This window comes from Pelophylax lessonae, assembly GCF_965119305.1.
Source record: "Pelophylax lessonae genome assembly, chromosome: 4".
Lineage (NCBI taxonomy): Eukaryota > Metazoa > Chordata > Amphibia > Anura > Ranidae > Pelophylax > Pelophylax lessonae.
In genome coordinates this window covers 333082782-333107190 of record NC_138771.1, presented here as the reverse complement: position 1 = coordinate 333107190, position 24409 = coordinate 333082782, and the positions used below count along the sequence as shown (strand labels likewise).

General features: G+C 43.1%; 1 protein-coding gene across 1 annotated transcript; it reads left to right on the top strand.

The window, feature by feature from the left end:
• The first annotated feature begins 1356 nt into the window (after positions 1-1356).
• DUSP1 (dual specificity phosphatase 1) lies at positions 1357-5294 on the top strand. The gene is made up of 4 exons (XM_082254240.1): positions 1357-1873; positions 3065-3213; positions 3508-3727; positions 4220-5294. Exons 1-4 carry the CDS (start codon positions 1504-1506, stop codon positions 4588-4590), a joined length of 1110 nt encoding a protein of 369 aa, XP_082110366.1. The 5' UTR covers positions 1357-1503; the 3' UTR covers positions 4591-5294.
• The last annotated feature ends 19115 nt before the right edge of the window (positions 5295-24409 follow it).

The window sequence follows — 24409 nt, the reverse complement described above, 5'->3', positions numbered from 1 at the left end:
TTTCTCTCTCTCTCTCTCACCCTCTCCATTTCGCTCTCTCTCCCCCTCCAACTCTTTCTCTCTCTCTCCCTTTATCCCCCCCCCACCCCTCTCTCTTTATAAATAAAATACTTCCAGATATTTCCTGTGGTGTTCGCATATGGTGGAAGAATAGAATCACTCTCTCCGTGCATATATATATATATATATATATATATATATTAAACACTTCTGAGGTGTTTCTCTGGGAAGTGTTGGTATATGATGGAATAAGTAATAATCTATATATTATACACTTGTGTGGTGCTTTGTGTGTAAGTGTTGGTATAAGGTGGAATAAGTAATAATCTATATATTATACACGTGTGTGGTGCTTTGTGTGTAAGTGTTGGTATAAGGTGGAATAAGTAATAATCTATATATTATACACTTGTGTGGTGCTTTGTGTGTAAGTGTTGGTATAAGGTGGAGTGAATAGTAATATTCTATATATTATACACTTGTGTGGTGCTTTGTAAGTGTTGGTATATGGTGGAATAAGTAATAATCTATATATTATACACGTGTGTGGTGCTTTGTGTGTATGTGTAAGGTGGAATGAATAGAAGTAATGTGTATATTACTGTATACACTTTTTAGGTATTTTCTGTGGTGTTCGTGTATGGTGGAAGATATACAGTATATATATATATATATATATATGTGTGTGTGGTGTCCTGTGAAGGCTGGTTTCCCAGCACAGCCTGGTGTGAATAGATGTTGGAATTTCTGGATAAACAATGTTAGAAATTCCATGCTGAGACGGAAGAAGTAAATGAGAAGTATAGAGCAGTCCCCTATCCTGACAAGAGCTCAGTGTAGTGTGAACGTTTTCGGCGGGCTCCCTCAGATTCCAGCTGGGGGGGGGGGGGCTGACACATGAGCTCACGTTTCTCCCATTCACATTCCAGCTTTGTGAGTGAAAATGTTGTGAAAATCCTCCAAAAAGCCCTCCATGGAGTCATTTGTGTATGTGTGCGCTGAGGGGAACATTGCGTGCCCCGTGTGTCGGCTCGGAGCAGAGCCGCGGCTGCCTCAGGGTTACAGCAGTTTATTTCCTGCCCGCTCTCTGTGTATATCGCTCTGTTTGACTTTGCAGCTTCGGCCGACGTCATTGCTCTTGGCTGAACACAAGGGGGCGCGGCTATAGCTGGAATGATGTCACCGTAAAGCCACGTGGTACAAACCATTCACAAAAAAAAGCCAGCCTCCTCCCGCTCTGTATAAATAGGAGGCTTGCGGAGCTGTGGACAGCATGAGCTCAAGCCAGCCAGCCAACAACAAGGAACAACAGCTAAAGTAACAACAAGAAAGACAAACACGGCTGGCTTTTGCTTGAAGACCTCATTTGTTTTTATTTCTTTTTTAGACAAAGTCGCCTGATTAAGGCAACTGCACCAGCAAGGGGAGGAAGTGATTTTGTTACAAGCCGATCAGTGTTACAGCACGGATTCCTACTTGCTGTCTAGCCTTTTATATAGAGCTATGGTCAATATGGAGATAAGTGGCATGGATTGCAGCACGATGAAAGCCCTGCTGGCCGACAGAGCCCACAAACTGCTCATCCTGGACTGCAGATCGTTCTTCTCCTTCAGCTCTGCCCACATCCTGGGCTCCAGCAATGTCAGATTCAGCACTATAGTCAAGAGGAGGGCTAAAGGCAGCATGGGCTTGGAACACATCATCCCCAACGAGGAGCACAGGGCCAGGCTGATCGCTGGATTGTATGAGGCTGTGGTGCTTCTGGATGACAGGACCTATGAGATGGACACCCTCAGGAAGGACAGTACCATGATGCTGGCTGTCAGTGCCCTCTGCAGAGACCCCCGAGGCAGCAGGATCTTCTTCCTAAAAGGTACAATCATCATTCCCTCCCTACTAAACCTGCCTTTGGTGGCTCTTCCCTCTAGATCCATCACTTACACCCCCCCCCCCCCCCCATTGAGACATGTAATCAATACATGATCCTTTGTTTGCTTTCACCCTTTTCCAATACAATTATCCCTTAAATCTATTGGATCCAAATAAAGCCCCCATTGGGATATGTCAACCATCAAAGTAGGAAGATGATTCCCTTCTGAAACATAGCTCGCCCCCCTCTTTTAAAATTCCTCGCATCTGTTAGGTCCACTTAAATCCCCCATTGAGAAAAGTCAACAATAGAAGTAGGAAGATGATTCCCTCCTAAAACCTAGCTCTTCCCCCTCTTTTATAATTCCTCAGATCTATTGGGTCCACTTAAAGCCCCCATTGAGAAATGTCAACCATAAAAGTATGAAGATGATTCCTTCCTCAAACCTGTGATAGCTCCCCCCCCCCCTTTTTACAATAATCCCTTACTGGGTCCACTTAAAGCCCCCATTGGGAAATGTCAATCATAAAAGTAGGACGATGATTCCCTCCTAAAACCTAGCTCGTCCCCCTCTTTTAGAATTCCTCGCATCTATTGGGTCCACTTAAAGCCCCCATTGAGAAAATGTCAACCATAAAAAGTAGGAAGATGATTCCCTCCTAAAACCTGATAGCCCCCCCCCCCTCTTTTATACACTAAACCCTTATTGGGTTCACTTAAAGCCCCCATTGGGAAATGTCAATCATAAAAGTAGTAAGAGGATTCCCTTCTAAAACCTAGCTCGTCCCCCTCTTTTAGAATTCCTTGCATCTATTGAGTTCACTTCAAGCCCCTATTGACAAATGTCAACCATAAAGATGATCCCCTCCTCCTCTCTTTGTTAGCCCTTCCCCCTTTTCCTATACAGTAATTTATAGCTCTTTATCAACGTTGGCCACAAAGGTACATGGATGCCCCCCTCCTAAAACTTATTAGCTCTTCCCATTTTTTCATACAACAGTCCCCACATTGAGAAATGTCAGCCAATAAAGGTACATTGGTGCCTCCCTCCTAAACTTTACTCTTTTTCCTCATTTCTTACACATTAATCCCTTCCATCTATAGGATCCACTTTAAGCTCTTCCCACTGATAACTGTCAATCACCCCCACAAAGAATACAATTTAATGACTGTCATTTTATTCTTCTTTTTCAGGTGGATATGAAGCTTTTTCCTCTGAATGTCCTGAATTCTGCAACAAATGTTCTCCCCCGATAGGACTAAGCCTGCCCCTCAGTGCCAACAGTGTACCAGGCAGCGCCGATTCCAACTGCACCCCCTGCGGCACCCCATTATACGATCAGGTCAGTATTTCCTTGTGTTGTAAGAGTTAAAATCCCCTGCCAAGCAAGCTGTCCCTCCCTCACCACTCCCAGCCAGCCAAGCATTAACACAATAGTGAGCTGGCCAATTGTACTTCCCCAAACACAAGCCCTGATAATAAGCAGTGTTTACACTTCAGTCCTTTGTGGCTGAATACAAGATGTACACATAACACAACTGATCATATTTCAAGCCTTCCCTTATGTACCTATGAATGAATTATTTATGAATGTATTTTCAGTTGATTAAACATTTCTGTTGTAATTGTTTTACAGGGAGGACCAGTGGAAATCCTGCCTTTTCTCTACCTGGGAAGTGCATATCATGCATCCAGAAAAGATATGCTGGACACCCTTGGCATTACCGCCCTGATCAACGTGTCTGCCAACTGCCCTAATCACTTTGAAGGACATTACCAGTACAAGAGTATCCCAGTGGAGGACAGCCACAAAGCCGACATCAGCTCCTGGTTTAATGAAGCCATTGACTTCATAGGTAAATATCTCTTAATTATTCCAGAACATTAAACCTAGTATGAAGAATACGATTAACACTGATTGCAAGCATCAGCTGCTTTTTAGAGCCTGGATTTAACAGTAGGCCTATATCAAGGGTTAGCATTTTGCGTCTCAGATTAGTTTAACCCTTTTTTTTTTTTTAGCTCTGCTGATTTATTGATCCTCTACTGTTGTAAAATAATGACAAAATGTTTGAGGAGTAAGGAAAGTGTTCAGTTTCTAGTATGAAAGCAGCACTCTGATTAATAGACAGGCATAATAAAAAACTAAGCACATAGAAAAAGTACAGCTTCTTGTCTATTGTCAGTTGCTGCCCCCTAGCGGCCGACAGCGTACATTGCCAGATTTTTGCTGTTGGCTTTCCTGTTAACTTTGTTAGATAAATGTTATAGATTCTGCAGGTTTTCTTAACCTAAAGATGTTTTAGTATAATATTTATTTACAAGAACCTGTTTATTTTATCTTTCAGATTCAGTGAAGAATAATGGCGGCAGAGTGTTTGTGCACTGTCAAGCTGGTATTTCACGTTCTGCTACTATCTGTCTTGCTTATTTGATGAGGACTAACCGTGTGAAGCTGGACGAAGCTTTTGAGTTTGTCAAGCAGCGAAGGAGCATCATTTCTCCAAATTTCAGCTTTATGGGACAACTCCTTCAGTTTGAATCTCAAGTACTAGCACCTTCATGTTCAGCAGAGGCTGGCAGTCCCACAATATCAGTTTTGGACAGAGGAACATCCACTACTACTGTTTTTAACTTCCCAGTTTCTATCCCCGTTCACCCAGCAGCAAGCTCTCTGAGCTACCTCCAGAGTCCTATCACTACATCGCCAAGTTGCTGAGGTGGTACAAGCTAAAGTACATTGGACTGTGTTATACAAAGTGCAATAATTTGTAAAAACTTTTAAGTCATTTTTTTTCATTGTCACTTTTAAGCCATCATCGTCAACCAGACGTGTTTGCAACCATATGAACTGGTGAAACTACAAGTAGCTTAAAAATGACTTGACTTGTCAAAACTTTGAGTGTCTGTCCTAACCACTAAGGATTTTAAAAAAGACAGGCCACCATTGCCTTTTTACGTCTGTTTTTATGTTTGTTTATAACCTCTGTTTAAGGGAGGTTCGACAGTATTTCCATTCCTGAATTTTTTGTACTGGTGAAAATGAAAGCGAGGCTGCTGCCTATGAACTGTAAAAACAAAATGTACGTCCTATTATTTATTTTACAAGCTTCGTCCTGCCTTCAGAAGTCTAAGATTTCAGCTTTTTTTTTTTTTTTTCAAACGAAGCAAAGAAGAAATACCTCAGTATTTTTTTTGGTACTGTAATTCCTGTTTGTAATTCAAGACCAGCTTCAGTTTCCAAAGCACTGACGAAAGAAAAGCACTAGGCCGAAGCCTTCTGAGTTTGCTGACGACTGTATATATGCTATGATTTTATTTATGATGCAAAATAATATATTTCTTCTCCTGGGAGAAGACTTTTTAATACAAAACTATGACCTTTTTTATACAGAATAGAATAAATTATGACTTTGTAATGAATATTGCCTCTATGTCTTGCATTAATTAAAAAAAAAAAAAATACTCACATTCTCAGTTTTCCCTTAGCAAACATGGCCCAAAATTATGTGTGGAAGTACCTTTGTTATAATACAACCCTTGATCTGAGAATTTAGTTCAGCACAAATATTGAAAATGGAGTTATGAATGAGTCACTAAGCCATTCATTTTGGCACAGAAGGTTGAAGTGTGATTACACTTTGGACCTGATTTAGAGAAATAATATTCACTGCCAGCCCCTCAATTATAATGAGGCTTAACGCACAGGGTAAATATTTTTATAAAACAAAGCTTGTAAATACCATTTTCCAGTGAGCTTCAGGCCAGTCACGTGACTCCCGACCAGTCACCTACTCAGATCCCCGGTCTACTGCCGAAGGAGCCGAGATCTCTCTCCGACTTCAGCTGGGGAGGTCACGTGACCGCTCAGCCCCTTCTGCAGTAGCCCTGGATTGAAGTAGGAAACCCTCCGGGAGTCACGTGACCGGCCTGAAAATCACTGTAAAACGGTATTTACAAGCTTTGTTTTAGAAAAACATTTACCTTGTGTGTTATGCTTCATTATATTAGAGAGGCTGGCAGTGACAATTGCTAATTTTTTATTTCTACTAACAGCGGCGGGGGGCGGAGACACAGAGCTGGCAGCGAGGGAGGGGTTGAGGGGGACAGAGGAGAGAGGCTGACCAAGGTGATCAGGGTTCATTAACTATGATTATCGTGACCAGCTCATAGAGGGGGACAAAGGAAGTGGCAGGATCAGCCAGTTTTTTTTTTTTACAGTTTAACGAGGGGCAGATTAGACAGCACTGTGCTGTTTAATCTGTTTATAAGGGAACAGGATCTCTTTTTTTTTTTTTTTTTTTTTTTTTTAGGGTTACAAAAACTTTAAAGTTTAAATGTAATAAATAACTACAGATCTCATCTGCAGACCCATTTACGTTTTCACTGCTTCAATATGACTAAGGCCAAGCAGTGTTTTAAACCACGCTATGTTCCCAGCATTTTGAGTAAAGATGCCTCAGTGCTGGGCCTGGCCCATACTGAATATAGCCATCCTAAGGCCTATACTGAGCTACAGCTATTATTCTCCATGCATGCCCTGCCTATTCACAATTTACAGAGAATACCAAAAATGCCACAAGATGCAATGAAAAAATACATTTGTTTTCATCTGCCATCTGTAATTATATAGATACATTGGATGAAAAAGGCAAGATGGGTGGGATATAATGGTTTGTTTAAGAATGAACAGAAAAAGTAATATGGACCTCTTACAGTTGTTTTACTGTCTTGGGCTAATATAGTATGGCATTACATATGGTTTAATTTTACATATACTAAACAATATTATAAAAGCAAATACTTGTTTTTGCCCCCAGCAAAGACAGCATGACAGCATGAATATTGCACAGGTATGCCTAAGGCTGGCCACAATAAAGGCCACTCTAAAATGTGCAGTTTTATCACACAGCACAATGCCACAGATGTGCCAAGTTCTGAGGGAGCGTGCAATTGGCATGCTGACTGCAGGAATGTCCACCAGAGCTGTTGCCTTGAATTGAATGTTCATTTCTCTACCATAAGTCGTCTTCAAAGGCGTTTCAGAGAATTTGGCAGTACATCCAACTGGCCTCACAACCGCAGACCACGTTTAACCACACCAGCCCAGGACCTCCACATCCAGCATCTTTACCTCCAAGATCACGTGAGACCAGCCACCCGGACAGCTGCTGCAACATTGGGTTTGCATAACCAAAGAATTTCTGCACAAACTGTCAGAAACCATCTCAGGGAAGCTCATCTTCATGCTTGTCGTCTTCATCGGGGGCTTGACCTGACTGAAATTTGTTGTCGTAACCAACTTGAGTGGGCAAATGCTCACATTCGATAGCATCTAGCACTTTGGAGCGGTGTTCTCTCAACAAATGAATCCCGGTTTTCACTGTGCAGGGCAGATGGCAGACAGCGTGTATGGTGTCGTGTGGGCGAGAGGTTTGCTGATGTCTACATTGTGGATCGAGCGGCCCATGGTGGCGGTGGGGTTATGGTATGGGCAGGCGTATGGTATGGACAGCGAACACAGTTGCATTTTATTGATGGCATTTTGAATGCACAGAGATACCATGATGAGATCCTGAGGCCCATTGTTGTGCCATTCACCCACGACCATCACCTCATGTTGCAGCATGGTAATGCACGGCCCCATGTTGCAAGGATCTGTACACAATTCCTGGAAGCTGAAAAGATCCCAGTTCTTGTATGGCCAGCATACTCACCGGACATGTCACCCATTCAGCATGTTTGGGATGCTCTGGATTGGCGTATATGACAGAGTGTTCAAGGTCCTGCCAATATCCAGCAACTTCACACAGCCATTGAAGATGAGTGGACCAACATTCCACAGGCCACAATCAACAACCTGATCAACTCTATGTGAAGGAAATGTGTTGCACTGCGTGAGGCAAATGGTGGTCACTCCAGATACTGACTGGTTTTCGGACCCCCCCCCAATACAATAAAACTGCACATTTTAGAGTGGCCTTTTATTGTGGCCAGCCTAAGGCACACCTGTGCAATAATCATGCTGTCTAATCAGCATCTTGATATGCCACACCTGTGAGGTGGATGGATTATCTCAGCAAAGGAGAAGGGCTCACTAACACAGATTTACACAGATTTGTGAACAATATTTGAGAGAAATATGCCTTTTGTTTTGCTTTTTTGTCTTAGATCTTTGAGTTCATCTCATGAAAAACGGGGGCAAAAACAAATGTGTTGAGTTTATAATTTTGTTCATTATATATAAAAAGCATACTCCTCATATTTCTCTAAACAGATAACACAAGTCTACACTCACTCTGCCCCTCTGTTTCTGCAAATCTATAAAACATGCAATTAGGCAGACTAGAGCTGGGTTATGTACCATAATTCCATTGTTTTAACATTATCCTGCATTTGCTCATGTCTCATTCATATTCCCAGCCCTATATGCTATTGTGTTTTCACCAACTGCTATGATTGCCGTTGACACATACGGCAGTGTGCTCTGTGGAAATACAGTATACATTTCACACTGATGACAGGCAGATAGTTGATTGTGTTAGCACTTCTCAGAAATACGTAGCAGTAAATGTTATGCAAATGGTGTAAAACAAGATTATTACAGAACAAATAGGGAAGTGTGATATAAAATGAGAAGTAAAGGCTGACAGCTAAAGTGATTTAAAGTTATATAAATGCCAATGGTCTATTGGCTATCTGAAATAATTCATCACACTGATTGTAAACGTTATGTCATCTACAGTGACAGTAAACTTGCTTGTAAACATCAGAACAAAGTCAAGTGATCCGGATTACATGTGAATTTAGTTAGGAGCACCAGCACTCAGTGGCGGGACAAGGCCATCCAGCTCCCAGGGGAAAGATGTCAAACTGCGCCCCCCCCCCTTCCTTTAGGGTCAGGGTGCCCAAGTCCCTGCAATAAACCATTGGGCCCAGGGCAGCTTTCCCTTCTGCCCATCCCTTGTCCCGGGCCTGCCAGCACTATCTTTCCTTTAGGCCAGTAACATGTTTTTATACATTTATTTATTACAGGTACTTATATATCACTGTCAATTTACGCAGAGCTTCACATATATATTGTACATTCACATCATCCCCTGCCCTCAAGGAGCTCATAATCTTAGGTCCCTAACTCACATTCATACATGCACATACTAGGGTCCATTTGGACAGGAGCCAGTTAACCAATCAGCATGTCTTTTAAATGAGAAAAGCCGATAACATTACAAAAAATTTATTTTAATAGCCTTTAATAGCGTTGTAGATGGAGGTGTGAGGTGTGTAAGACATAATGCCACCTAAAATAAGTCACAGTGAGACCTTACCAAAAATACCATGCATGGCATGCATATTTCAGCAAAGTATATGTGATCATTTGGCAAAATACTCTAACCTGCATGATCAGGTATACATCCTGTGTGTAGGAAAGCCTATACTTGATAAGACAAAATGAACACATGAGCATACATCTTTTATACCTCTGTGCCACCAGCCAGAATCATACATCTTGGCACATCAGAAACAGTTGTGCGCAAGGGCCCATCTGCAGCACTTCACAAACTGAGGGCATGCAGGAGCTTCAACAATAACATTTTTTTTGTTATAGGTACTTATATAGCGCCGCCAATTTATGCAGCACTTATATATATATATATATATATATATATATATATATATATATATATATATATATATATATATATATATATATATCTTGTACATTCACATCAGTCCCTGCTCTCAAGGAGCTTACAGTCTAAGGTCCCCAACTCACATTCATATATACACATACTAGGGCCAATTTAGACAGGAGCCAATTACCCTACCAGCATGTCTTTGGGGTGTAGATAGGAAACTGGAATACCCAGAGGAAACCCAAGCAGGCACAGGGAGAACATGCAAACTCCAGGCAGGCAGTGCCATGGCTGGGATTCGAACTGAACATACATAATTACATGAAATCGTAGGAATGAAAACACTACTAAAAAAAAAAAAAAAAAAATTGCTTATTAAAAAATGATTTATGAAACATTAGTTGATCATAGAACACCATCACCAGTCTGCGCCATGTAGGAGTCAGATGTGAATAAAGTTTATGAAAAAATGCATGAGATGAGTTTTTGTAGATTATATGTATATCCTAGCCTAGCTTCAAAGTAAGAGCTGAATATTTTAGGTATACCTGCTATTACTTCTGTCTTTTTCTTCTTGTCCTTTCAGGTCTGCACTCCATGCATGTCTGCCATCTGAAAAGTCCAAACTCCAAATCGGCGACCTGTGCTCGCAATCACGGACGCTTCAGCTGTGCGGTTGAAACCAGCACACGTGAGCATGCCCTCATAATAAGGATAGCGGGCACAGGAGTATGTAACGTGCTGACCATAGGGGTTATTTTCTGTTGGCACATTTGGCATGTCATTTTTTTTGGGGGGGGAGCGGGTACCTAGTTTTGACAGGTACCCGCTCCCACTTCCGCTTGGAGCGCCGCGGCGCCCTGAACGGAAGTTCTCCTCTCCCCCTCCCTCCCTGCAATCTTCTGGGACATGTCAGAGGTCCCAGAAGATTACCGGCCAATCAAGACGCGCATCGCAACTCGCGCATGCGCAGTGCGTACCCGGCTGTGAAGCCGCAAACTGTCACAGCCGGGTGCCCACACCAGTGATGCCGGCGCCGCCGAGACCAGAGGGAAGAGGATCGAGGCTTCGGGCGGCCGCATCGCTGGACCGTGGGACAGGTGAGTGAAAAGGCTGGAGCTCCGCTTTAACTTCTCTTTGAAGATTTCACACAGTGCCAAGTACCATTGATCAGACGTATCATACACTCTTAGCTATAGCAGATCAGCGCCCTCTTAATAAAGACTTGGACTTAGCGAATACATGCTATGCTGATGTAAAGGGTATCCACATCACACCAAATGTGTTTCAATATAATATACACAAAAATATTGAGGTTTTGTTTACTAGCTGTTCTACAGAGTTTGTAGAGCTACAACACCCCAAAATGCTTCATGTCTAGATATACTGAGGTTTTTAGTTACAATTTTTCATTTCTAGTTACACGAGCCACAGAACTCAGAATGGTGACCCGATAATAACCAACATGGCAAACTATTGTAAATGAATAAATATAGGAAAATTGTCTATTAGTACCTTTCATCAAGTTCACTCTAGAACAGGGGTCTTCAAACTATGGCCCTCCAGTTGTTCAGGATCTACAATTCCCATCATGCCATGTTATGTCTGTGAATGTCAGAGTTTTACAATGCCTCGTGGGATGTGTAGTTCTGCAACAGCTTAGTTTGAAGACCCCTGTTCTAGAAAGTTATTTAACCACTTTGCCGCTGCTCACTAGAGCTCTACTGCGGCAAAGTGGCTCTTGTAGGTCTGACGAAGTAGACCTGCGTCGGCAGACACTCCCCCTTCTCGGCGGCGCGCGCGCGCCGCCAGAGGCTCGCTCCCACTGTATTCAGTCACAGCGGGAGTCGGGCCAGGGGAGGAGCAGCGGCGATCGCCGCTGCTCTTCCCCGATTGTCGGGGAATCGAGTCTGGAGATCCGCCTGCTTGTGTAAACAAAGCGGGCGGATCTCCTAAGTGACAGACAGTGACAGATTGCAGGATTCAGCATAGCTGGACCTGCGATCTGTCCCCGTGTCACTCAGTCACCTCCACACATGTCAGTAAGCACCAGGCATACATTAACCCCTCCCTCTCCAATAAAATTAACCCCTTCCCTGCCAGTGTCATTTTTACAGTAACAGTGCATATTTATAGCACTGATTACTGTAGTAATGTCACTGTTACCCCCAAAAGTGTCAAAATGTCAGTCAAGGGTCCGATCTGTCCGCCGCAATGTCGCAGTCCCGCAAAAAAAATCGCAGATCGCCGCCATTACTCGTTAAAAAAAAAACACCAAAAATGACAGAAATCTTTCCCTTAGTTAGTAAACGCAATAACTTTTGCGCAAACCAATCAAAATATGCTTATTGCGATTTTTTTTACCAAAAATATGTAGCAGAAAACAAATTGGCCTAAAATTATAAAAAAATTTGATTTTTAAGTTTTTTTGGGGGGGAATTTCTTATAAAAAAATGTGAAAAATATTGTTATTTTTTCAAAATTGTCGCTCTTTTTTTGTTTATAGCGCAAAAAGTAAAAATCGCACAGGTGATCAAATACCACCAAAAGAAAGCTCTATTTGTGGGAAAAAAAGGACGTAAATTTCGTTTGGGTACGGCGTTGCATGACCGCGCAATTATCAGTTAAAGTTGCACAGTGCCGAATCGCAAAAAGTGGCCCAGACGTAAGACAGCAAAATCCTCCGGTGATATAGTGGTTAATCATAAACAATTTAGGGTTGATTTACTATAACTGGCCAGTGCAAAATCTGGTGAAGCTCTGCAAAGGAACCAATCATGCACCAGATTTTGCACTATACAGTTTAATAAATCAACTTTGTATTAGTAAGTTGTGTGTTGGGACTAATGTAAAAATGTAGTGCAAAGTACCACAGCACGCTAACCCAAGCAATCAGAATTCATGTTTTTTGACAGTTAGAGTAAACTGTAATCTGGTTAGATGCTGTGGTTCAATGCACTTCCCATGTAAGCACTTTGCACTACCTTATCAAATAAGCCCAGCTGTTTACAAGGAAGGCTAAGCAAGCCTCATGGCCATGTGATATGTTTGAGCTCTACACATTCTGTAATCATTCTTTAGGAGTCACTAGTCATGCTGATTACATACAGTATATTCTCCCTATCGTTATTAGATGTTTTGCATCAAACTACAGAAGTACAATTTATTTCAGGTATTTTATACATAGTTGCACTCAACTACGACCTCTCAACTCCCTCCCCCCACCCACACACACACACACCCTCCAAAACCACATCAAATATTGGGTGTGGTCAAATTTCATTAACATTGGTAGGGTCTTAAAGAGGCATTAAATACCAAGAGTGCATTACGTACATAGTGTAGAGATAAGGGGTGCGCTGCATACAGAGTGCAGAGTTTAGAGGTGTGCTACACACAGAGTACAGAGTTCAGGCTTCTTCCATAGCTCCTTACCTCTGCATCCCCCATCCACATCTCACTTTCACCCCTCTTAGGCTCTGACCTCTGCATGCAACCTCCCCTCCACGGCACCCATGTTCTCCCCACCTCCTTAAAGATAAGATGTGTGTAGCAGCCATCCTAGCACCGCCTAATACTTACCTGAGCCCATCTCTCTGTCCAGTGATGTCCACGAGTTCTTTGGCCATCCGGGACTCTCCTTCCTGAATGTCTGAGACACAGCTGGGGGAGCGGGTGGCAATCAAAGTCAGTTAGCCAATCAGGAGAGAAAGGGGGTGGGACCGAACCCCAGCTCCATGTCTGAATGGACACACAGAGCTGCAGCTCAGCTCGGGTGCCCCCAAAGCAAGCTGCTTGCTGTGGAGGCACTCAATAGAAGGGAGGGGCGAGGAGCAGCGAAGAGGGACCCAAGCAGAGGAGGATCCCGGCTGCTCTGTGCAAAACCACCTGTACAGAGCAGGTAAGTATAACATGTTTGTTATTTATTAAAAAAAAAAAACAAGACTCAAAAGTCACTTTAAAAACTCCACCATCTTCCACATGTCTTACATTTGTTGCTGTATTAAGCTGAAGCACCCAGTCAGCTCTAGTACCTCCCCGCACACTGTAGTTAGCTCCCCCTCCCTAACTTGCAGGGAGATCATCCAGTGGGGGCATCGGGATTTGCACTCCACCCTGGGCACCTGCATTTCCTTTGTCCTCAACCTGCACTAAGTGGGAGATCAGATCTCTGAGAGCCGCTTGGAGACAAGCTGTTACTTGTAAACACAGAAGGCAGACTTCTGTGTTTACAAGTGATAGTGGTGAGCGGGGAGCAGAGAGCCTGAGCCAGAGGTGGTGGAACTGAGTTCCACCATGTTCTAGCTGAAAAAAGCCTCGGTTGCACTACACAGTAGAAGAGGATAAAGCATCAGTTGTTGAAACTGTTGGGCACCTTTTATTATACACTGCTCAAAAAAATGAAAGAAACACTTTTAAAACACATCAGATCTCAATGGGGAAAAATATCATGCTTGATATCTATACAGATAAGGACTGGGTAATGTGTTAGGAATGAAAGGATGCCACATCGTTTGATGCAAATGAAAATGATCAACCTGCAGAGGGCTGAATTCAAAGACACCCCAGAAATCAAAGAGAAAGAATGATGCAGCAGGCTAGTCCATTTTACTGAAATTTCATTGCAGCAACTCAAAATGGTACTCATTCGTTTGTATGGCCCCCGCAAGCTTGTATGCATACCTGACAACATCAGGGCATGCTCCTAATAAGACGACGGATGTCCTGGGGTATTTCCTCCCAGATCTGGACCAGGGCATCACTGAGCTCCTGAACAGACTGCGATTCAACCTGGTGGCGTCAAATGGACCGAAACATAATGTCCTTGAGGTGTTCTATTGGATTTAGGTCAGGCGAGTGTGGGGGCCATTCAATAGTATCAATTCCTTCATCCTTCAGGAACTGGCTGCATACTCTCACCACATGAGGCCAGGGAGGCCAGGCATTGCCGTGCACCAGGAGGATCCCAGGACTCACTGCACCAGTGTAGAGTCTGACAATAAGTCCAAGGATTTCATCCCAATACCTAATGGCAGTCAGGGTGCCATTGTCTAGCCTGTAGAGATCTTTGAGTCCCTCCATGGATATGCCTCCCCAGACCATTACTGACCCACCACCAAACCAGTCATGCTGAACGATGTTACAGGAAACATAAGGTTCTACATGGCTTCTCCAGACCCTTTCATGTCTGTCACATGTGTTCAGGATGAACCTGCTTTCATCTGTGAAAAGCACAGTGCGTCAGTGGCAGACCTGCCTATTCTGGTGTTCAATAGCAAATGCCTATCAAGCTCCACGGTGCTGGACAGTGAGCACAGGGCTCACTAGAGGACATTGGGCCCTCTGGCCACCCTCATGAAGTTTGTTTCTGATTGTTTGGTTAGAGACATTCACACCAGTGGCCTGCTGGAGGTCATTTTGTAGGGCTCTGGCAGTGCTCATCCTGTTCCTCCTTGAACAAAGGAGCAGATACCGGTCCTGCTGATGGGTTAAGGACCTTCTACAGCCCTGTCCAGCTCTCCTAGTGTAATTGCCTGTCACCTGGAATCTCCTCCATGCTCTTGAGACTGTTCTGCGGGACACAGCAAACCTTCTGGCAATGGCACGTTTTGATGTGCCATCTTGGAGAAGTGGGACTGCCTTTGCAACCTCTATAGGGTCCAGGTATCGTCTCTAGGTACCAGTTGTGACACTGACCCTAGCCAAATGCAAAACGAGTGAAAAAGTCAGAAAAAGATGAGTAGGGGAAAAAAAATTAAAGTGGCCTCCACCTGTAAAAACCATAAAACCATTCCTGTTTTGGAGGTTGTGTCATAGTTGCCCATCTAGTGCACTTGTTGTTATTTTCATTAACACCAAAGTAGCTGAAACTGATTACCAACTCTCTCTGCTACTTAACTGACCAGATCAATATCCAAGGAGTTTAATTGACTTGATGCTATACTCTGATTAAAAAGTGTTTCTTTAATTTTTTTGAGCAGTGTATATATATATATATACAGTATATATATATATATATATATATATATATATATATAGTGCTAATCATAGGTTACAGAAGTGCTTTTTGTACACAGTACAATTTTCCTTTGCCTCCATATTCTTTCAGTACAGATTTCCTTAACCTTTTGCCAAAAATATGAATGTTTTGTAATGTTTAGTGTAATCTATCTAAATTTGGGCGCTTCCTCCAAGGTCAGCGAAACCTTGATTGTATCTTGTACTATCCATTTCAGGGAAAATCATTTCTATTTATATACAGAGAAAACATCCCTTATGTATATAGAACAGCCTGTTCCATAGTTAATATACTAAATAAAAGCCAAGCTTTTATTTAGGGGGGTTTATATATTTTTATAGTTATGGAGGCTGGAAAATGTGTATCTGTGGTCTGAAATTACTATCAAAGCCTAGCAATAGGAGGCTAGCGCAGGCATGTACCAGTACTTGAATTCACATTTTTAAAAGTGCGGAATTACCCCAGAATTTCCAGAAATCCATTACACTAGCAGTGATGATCTCTTCTTGGGTGCCCTGTAGTCCACCCTGTCCATGTGGGCGACCCCATTGTTCAATAGTAGGCTGAGGAGAGTGGGAAAGGCCAGGCCACAGGGAGCCCAGGGTAAGATTTGGCATCTGTTTAGTTAAATGGACATCAAAATTATAATGGTGTTATGAAACAATGTATCGAAAGGACCCACACCAGCCTTTTAGTGTCGGTTCACACTGATCCGACTCAAAGTCGCCCCGACTACGGGCGACTAATGAAGTCGCCCGTGCACCGCGACTTCGGCGCGGCTTGCAACGACTTCACATAATGGAAGTCAATGCAAGTCGCTTCCGACTTTGCAAAAAAATAGTGCAGGAACCTTTTTCTAAGTCGGAGCGACTTGAGTCGCTCTGATTAGAACGGTTCCATTGAACAGAATGTAACGCTACTTGTCAGGCGACCAAGTCGCCTGACAAGTCGGATTAGTGTGAACCGGCACTTACTGTCAGGTTTGATAATGAGTCCAGTCAATAAGTTCATAAAGTTCAACTTGTATATTCTGTGTGCTTAAATGGACACCTAAATGATCATGGTATTATGAAACAATATATGGAAAGGGCCAACACTAGCCTTTCGCTGTCAGGTTTGAGAGTGATTCCAGTCTACATGTTCATAATGAAGTTTAACTCTTAATTTCCTCCTCCCTAGCAATAATAACCCTCCCCAGCAACATATGCTCACCTATCCTACTGCCATGTCATTCCGGTCACATGGAGTGAAGACAAAAACCAAAACTTCAAGGTGTATTGGGTCATGTGACTTCAGGGGCGGGCCGGGCAGGGTGGCAATTTCCCCCCGGGCCGATCTGATCCCCCCCAGAAAAGGCCGGTCAGTCAGACTCAGACTGACTTACTCCCCTTCCTCCCACATCACATTACTCCTGCAACATCACAAAACTGTTGCTGTCTGATTGGTCATTCAGGACCTGTGTAGTTTACAGAGGGCATCTCCTTCACTCCCAGTGGCCAAACACAGTGACATGGAGCACTGTGTACTCAGTCCCGGGACAAGGTCACCTGGTTCCCAGGGCGAAGATGACAAACTCAGCTCCCCCCCCCCCCCCCCCCCCGGGTATAAAGAAAGAGTCTTTTCTAAGCAAGAAAATACTTAAAACAATACAAATTAAATTAGGTTAAACACACATTTTAAATATATGTATTTTATTAGAGGTACCTGAAGTGCTTTGAAATAATAATACAGCTTTGCTTCCCCGCTGACAGGACAGAGCTCTGCCTTGGTGGTCATACATTGGCCGGCACACGCTGATCGGCATCTGCTGTGTATTAACACAGCACAGCCGGGTCGCCAATGGCGCGCGCGTGTGCCCCCTACCTGGGAGTGCCAGATTACGTAACTAGTACGTGACCCAATGCAGCAGAGCCGCTGTACATGTGATATGGTCGGCAAGCGGATAATAATGACCACCAGCATCAGTCCCAGTTTCTGCAATTATGTCCCCCCAGCATCGATGCCAGTTTAGAAAATAACAACTCTCAGCAGAATTGGCTCCATAATAATAACCACCAACATCAGTGCCAATTTAAGAAATAACTATCCACAGCATTGGTGTCAGCAGCAGCAATAATAACCCCCAGCATCAGTGCCAGTTTCTACTTATCGATCCCCAGCATTGGTGCCAGTTTAAGAAACAGCAGCCAATTTATGCAATAATAACCCAAAGCATTCGTGTCAGTTTCTGCAACAATAATCCCCAGCAATAGTGCTATCTTTTGTAATAACCCCCAGCATTGATGGTAGTGTCTGTGATCCCCATGTGAACTGGCTGGAGTGGTTGTTTGGTGGAGGGGTTGAATACCTGCTTGAGCTCTGGAAGGTTTTACCCCCTTCATGACCAGTCCATTTCAGAGCTGCTCTACTTTAACATTGCGCGGTCATGCAATGCTGTACACAAACAACATTTTTTTAAATTTTTTTCACAAAAATAGAGTTTTTTTTTTTAATGGTTGTTGCACAACGGTGTGTTTTTATTGTTTATTATATAAACAAAAAAAAACCTAAACATTTTGGACAAAAAACAATATTTTTTACTTTCTGCTATAAAACATATCCAATAAAATTTTTTTAAAAAACGATTTCTTCATAAATGTAGGCTAATATGTATTCTGCTACATGTCTTTGTTAAAAAAATAAATAAATGTATATTAGGTAGTTTGTGTGAAAGCTATAATGTCTGCTAAACAATGGAAAATATACTGGATTTTTTTTTTTTATATAATGGGGGGGCAATCAGCGACTTATAGTGGGACTGTGATAGTGACACTAACTGACACTTTGTGGGAACTGACTGCCACTGACATCACCAGTGACACTAATACAGTGATCAGCGCTAATAATATGCACTATCACTGTACTAATGACAGTGGCTGAGAAGGGGTTTACATCTAGGGGCAATCAAGGGGTTAATTTTGTGCTTAACAATAAGCAATGTATGTATTGTGTGCTGATTTTTAACACAGATTGATTTATTTATTGCCCTTGCTTTGTAGGGAGAAGAAACAAAGCAATTATTCCCTCTGTACAGAGCCCTCACAGGGGAGCTGATAGGTGATGGTATGCGCACAGTATATATTCTGTGGCAAGTTGGCAAGTGGTTTACCACTTGCCTAATGGGCACCTAAACCCCCCTTCCTGCCCAGGCCAATTTTCAGCTTTCAGCGCTGTCACACTTTGAATGACAATTGCGCAGTCATGCAACACTGTAACCAAATGACATTTTTATCATTTTTTTTTTAAGCAAATAGAGCTTTCTTTTGGTGGTATATATTCACTACTGGGGTTTTTATTTTTTGATGAACAAACAAAAAAAGACCGAAATTAAAAAAAAAATAAAGGGCACTGAAGGGCACCAATAGGTGGCACTGCTAGGCACTGATAGGTGGCGCTGATAGGCACTGGTAGGTGACACTGATAGGCAGCACTGTTGATGAGGCCCTGATTGGCAGCACTGATAGGCACTGATAGGTGGCAATGGTGGGCATTGATAGGTGGCATTGGTGGGCACTGGTAGGTGGCACTGGTGGGCACTGGTAGGTCACACTGACCTGCACTGGTAGGTGGCACTGGTGGGCACAGATGAGGCAACAGTTGCTCTCCCTCTTCGGGACCGATGTTCCTCTGATAGCAGCCAGTGATCAGCCTTTTTTTCTCCTCACGCTATCAGCGTGAGGAAAAAAAAAAGCAGATCACCGACTTGTTTATATCACATGATCAGCTGTCATTGGCTGACAGCTGATCGCGTTGTAAGGGTTCGGGACCGACCCCTTACTCCGATATGTGATCAGCTGAGCCTCATTGCACAGGAGGATGTAAATGGACGCCATCCCGGCAATTTAAGCCCGCACTGTAGCCGTCTTTCGGCTATAGCGAAGGCATGAAGAGGTTAATTACCAATGGTGTTTAAAATATGCAGCATGAAGGGGATTAATGTATTGCCACTGGTTGCTAATTTATTAGTGACCAGTGTCAGTTAAATAACCCCTTTGTGCTACATTAGTGGCAGTGGTGTCAACGTTTATAAACCCCTAAATGCTGCAGCATAAAGAGGTTAATTAACTGACACTGGTCACTAATGCATTAGTGACCAGTGGCAATTCAGTACTTTATGCTGCATATTTTAAATACCATTGGTAACTAACTAACCCCCCCCCCAGATTATTCTGTAGATGCCCATCTGCTTACTTTTTGGATTCACTGCCTGGTTGGTTCCTCCTCTAGGTCGCACTCACTCGCTGCCGGGCTGCTCTCTATGGTCCTCTCCCAGCTCGCCTGCCGGCTGGACTCTTGGTGACGCCATGCCTCGCCGGGACTCAGAAGCACCTGTTGGGCTGAGATTACTCCGTGGCTCCGCCTGACAGGGAAGTGAAGGCTGGGTCCTAGGCTTGTGTCGGGTGCAGGAGTGCACTCGGCACATCATTGCAAGCAGCTCTGCAGCATTGTAGCGTGGTCGGTGGAAGTCACAAACTTGTTGCCCAGAAAACTTTTGGCAGCACAATGCCAGTGCCAGCACTTCACCTGCGCTCCCCTCCTTCTTACAATTTTTTTTTCAGAGCAGGGCATAAGGACACCCAATCATTGGTATCAGTGGGAGGAATAGTGCCCCATCAATGGTGTCTTTGGAAGGAATAATGCCCCATCATTGATATCAGTGGGAGCAATAGTGCCCCATCATTGGTGTCAGTGGGAGAAATAGTGTCCTATCATTGGTGTCATTAGAAGGAATAATGCCCTATCATTGGTATCAGTGGAAGGAATAGTGCCCCATCATTGGTATCAATAGGGGGGAATAGTGTCCCATCATTGGTGTCAGTGGGAAGAAAAGTGCCACCTTCATTGGTGTCATTGGAAGGAATAATGCCCTATCATTGTTATCAGTGGAAGGGCTAGTACCGCATTATTGGTGTCATTGGAAGGAATAATGCCCCATCATTGGTGTCAGTGGACGGAATAATGCCCCATCATTGGTGTCAATGCAAGGAATAGTGCCCCATCATTGGTATCAGTAGGAGGAATAGTGCTCCATCATTAGTGTCAGTGGAAGGAATAGTGCCCCATCATTGGTATCAGTGAGAGGAATAGTGAAACATTGTTGGTGCCAGTGGGAGCAATAGTGCCCCATTGTTGGAATCAATGGGAGGAATAGTGCCCCATAATTGGTGTCAGTGGGAGGAATAGTGCCTCATCATTGGTGTCAGTGGAAGGAATAATGACCTGTCATTGGTATAAGTGGGGGGAATAGTGCCCCATCATTGGTGTCAGTAGGAGGAATAGTGCCACATTGTTGGTGTCAGGAATAGTGCCTTGTATCCGTGAGAGGAATAGTGCCCCAAGAGCCTGATAAAGGTATGCAGAAGGCCGCAGTTTGGAGACCACTGCTCTCTGTGATAGTTCTACTTTTTGCCACCAGTCATAGCATTACTCCCAAAAATTACATAATACTGATACATGCTTAAATCAGAGATAAGTTATAATTCTTTATTTGAATACGAAAGAAGATAAAACAAAAAAGAAAGTAAGTAGCAAGAGGGAAAAAGAAAACTGGTAAATAAAAAAAAGTAAACAAAAACAGAAAATAGGGAGAAAGGCAAAGAGAAAAGAGAGGAAGAAAGTTACATAGTTACATAGTAGGTGAGGTTGAATAAAGACAATAGTCCATCCAGTTCAACCTGTGTAGGTGTGTGTGGCCGTAATCATCTCTCATACCCCTGAATGTTCTTCTCCTTGAGATGTACGTCTAAGAGTCTTTTGAAAGCCACCATACTTCCCGCAGAAACCACCTCTTGTGGTAGAGAATTCCACAATCCTGTAGCCCTAACAGTAAAGAACCCCCCACGTTGCCTGAGGTTAAAACGCTTCTCCTCTACTCGCATTGTATGCCCTCGAGTCCTCATGCAATCCTTTCGACTGAATAGCTTTTTTTCTATGCTTAGATCACCATTGAGATATTTATAAATTGCTATCATGTTCCCTCTCAGGCGTCTCTTCTCCAGGGAGAATAAATCAAGCGATTGCAGACGCTCTTCATAATTAAGGTCCTCCAATCCCCTAATTAGTTTAGTTGCCTTTCTCTGGACTCTCTCCAGCTCCAACACATCCCTCCTGAGGACTGGTGACCAGAACTGGACGGAATACTCCAGATGTGGTCGGACCAGAGTTTTAGAAAGTGGGAGGATTATAGTTTTATCTCTGGAATACATCCCTTTCTTTATGCATGCTAATATTCTGCCGGCTTTGGCAGCTGCCGCTTGACATTGCATGCTATTGCCTAATCTATCCTCTACCAAGACTCCCAGATCTTTCTCCATTTTTGATTACCCAAAGGTTCCCCCCCTAAAGTGAATTGTGCTTTTATGTTTTTAGTCCCCAAGTGCAAAACCTTACACTTCTCCACATTAAACCTCATTTGCCATGTCGTTGCCCACTCTGTTATTTTGTCCAGGTCATTCTGTAGGATATATGCTTCATGCTGTGCAGTCCTGGGACCGACCTTGTTCAATTTATTCATAAACAGCATTGAGGACGGGATCAGTAGTTTTATATCAGTTTTTGCAGAGGACACAAAATTGGGCAGTTATTGCCCTGCCCAATTTTGTGTCCTCTGCAAAAACTGATATAAAACTACTGATCCCGTCCTCAATGCTGTTTATGAATAAATTGAACAAGGTCGGTCCCAGGACTGAGCCTTGGGGGACCCCACTTACCACCTCAGACCATTCTGAGTATGTGCTGTTTATTACCACCCTTTGGACACGCCCTTTTAGCCAGTTCCATATCCAAGAGCAAACCCTGCGTTTGATGCCTGCAGACCTTATTTTATAAATTAAGCGCTTGTGGGGAACTGTATCAAATGCCTTAGCGAAATCCAGGTACACCACATCCACTGGTCTGTCTAGCTCACAGCTCACCTCCTCGTAGAATGTTAAGAGATTGGTTTGACAAGAACGCCCATTTGTAAACCATGCTGATTACTGTTGATGATGTTGTTGTCTTTGGCAAACTCTACGATATAGTCCCTTATCATCCCCTCCAGGAGTTTACATTTACGATCGATGTCAGACTGACAGGCCTATAATTTCCTGGGACATGCCTCTGCCCTTTTTTGAATATCGGTACCACGTTAGCTTTCCTCCAATCCCCTGGTACATTTCCTGTCATAATACTGTCAGCAAAGATCAGGAACAGTTGTCTAGATATACTCTTACTAAGTTCTTTGAGTACTCTCGGATGTACGCCATCCAGGCCTGGTGATTTATTTGTGTTAATTTTATCCAGCCTTTCCCTGATTTCACCCTCTGTTAGCCATAGCGGCAAGTCCTGTGTATTACTACTAATCATACAGTCGTAGTCAGTGTACCCCTCCTTTTCCTGTGTAAAGACTGACGAGAAAAAAAACGTTCAGCATGGTTGCTTTTTCAGTGTGCTCTGTAACCATCCTCCCCTCATCGTTAATTATGTGTGCAATATACTCTGCCCTAGTTTTTTTGCTGTTGATATATTTAAAGAATTTATTTGGGTTCTTTTTACTATCCTCCGCTATTTGTCTCTCAAAATTGATTTTAGCCATTTTGATTTCGTATTTACTATTCTTATTTGCCTCCATGTATTGCTCGAAAGCTGATACTCTGCCCTCTGATTTATATTTCTTGAAGGCCATTTTTTTCCCCTAATAAGTTTTTTAACATTACGGTTTATCCAGCCGGGTTTGGCTTTGTATCTTTTAAATGTATTTCCCATAGGAATGCACTGCAAGTTGCATTTGTTTAATATGTTCCTAAAGCATTCCCATTTTTCCTCTGTGGTCAGTGATCCCAAGGTTTGGTCCCAGTTTACCCTTTCCATCATTGAGCACAATTAGGGAAAATTTGCCCTTCTGAAGTTTAGGGTTCTTAAGTTCCCCACTTGCCTTGTTATATTGTTATTTATGCTAAATGTGATCATCCTGTGATCGCTAGAGCCCAGGTTGTCCTGGACTCCTACCTCCGAGATTAGGTCTGGGTCATTAGTGATCAATAGATCCAGGACTGCATTTTCTCTAGTAGGAGAATCCACCAACTGAGACATGTAGTTGTCCTGTAAGATTTCCATGAATAGACGGGCCTTCTGTGAGTGTGTAGTCCCCTCTTCCTAGTCAATGTTGGGATAATTGAAGTCCCCCAATATGATGACCGATCCCAGTTTTGCCACTTTACCCAACAGTGATATAAATTCCAGCTCTACCTCCTCCCTTTGGTTGGGTGGCCTATAGCAAACCCCCACAATTACTTTTCCCTTTTCTTCTTCCCTATGGAGTTCTACCCACACGGATTCTAACTCCATACTCATCCCTTCCATAATATCACTGCTCTCTAACACCCTTACATTATTCTTGACATAGAGACATACCTCTCCCCCTCTTTTTACTACCCTGTCCTTCCGGTACACCGAATACCCTTGGATATTGGCCAGCCAGTCATGTGAGGGGTCGAACCAAGTTTCCGTTATTCCCACAAGGTCTATGTCCTCCTCATGTACTAACATTTCCAACTCATCCATTTTATTAAAAGAGAGGAGAGGGGAAAAAAAAGAAAGAAGGAAGGTGGAAAGTAATAAAGGAAAAAGCAAAGTAGAAAGGAGGGAAGAGAAGAGGGAGGAAAAGCAAAGAAAATGAAGGAAAAGAGTAAAGAAAGAAAGTCATTCAGCCCTCATTCACATTGCAGCCACTATTCATAAGATTTGACAGGTCAAATCTCATGACAAGTCGCACCTATTGTCGGCAATGGCCATGTTCAAACCCATGCAACTTTGCGGTGCCACATCGACTTGAAAAAGTAGTTCCTGCACTACTTTTGATGATT

What these genes read in the sequence shown, in the direction of transcription:
- DUSP1 (XM_082254240.1), top strand. Translation starts at nt 1,504, where the DNA reads ATGGTCAATATGGAGATAAGTGGCATGGATTGCAGCACGATGAAAGCC. An exon ending in CAGGATCTTCTTCCTAAAAG is followed by an intron (nt 1,874 to 3,064) that starts GTACAATCATCA and finishes CTTCTTTTTCAG; the next exon opens with GTGGATATGAAGCTTTTTCC. An exon ending in GCACCCCATTATACGATCAG is followed by an intron (nt 3,214 to 3,507) that starts GTCAGTATTTCC and finishes ATTGTTTTACAG; the next exon opens with GGAGGACCAGTGGAAATCCT.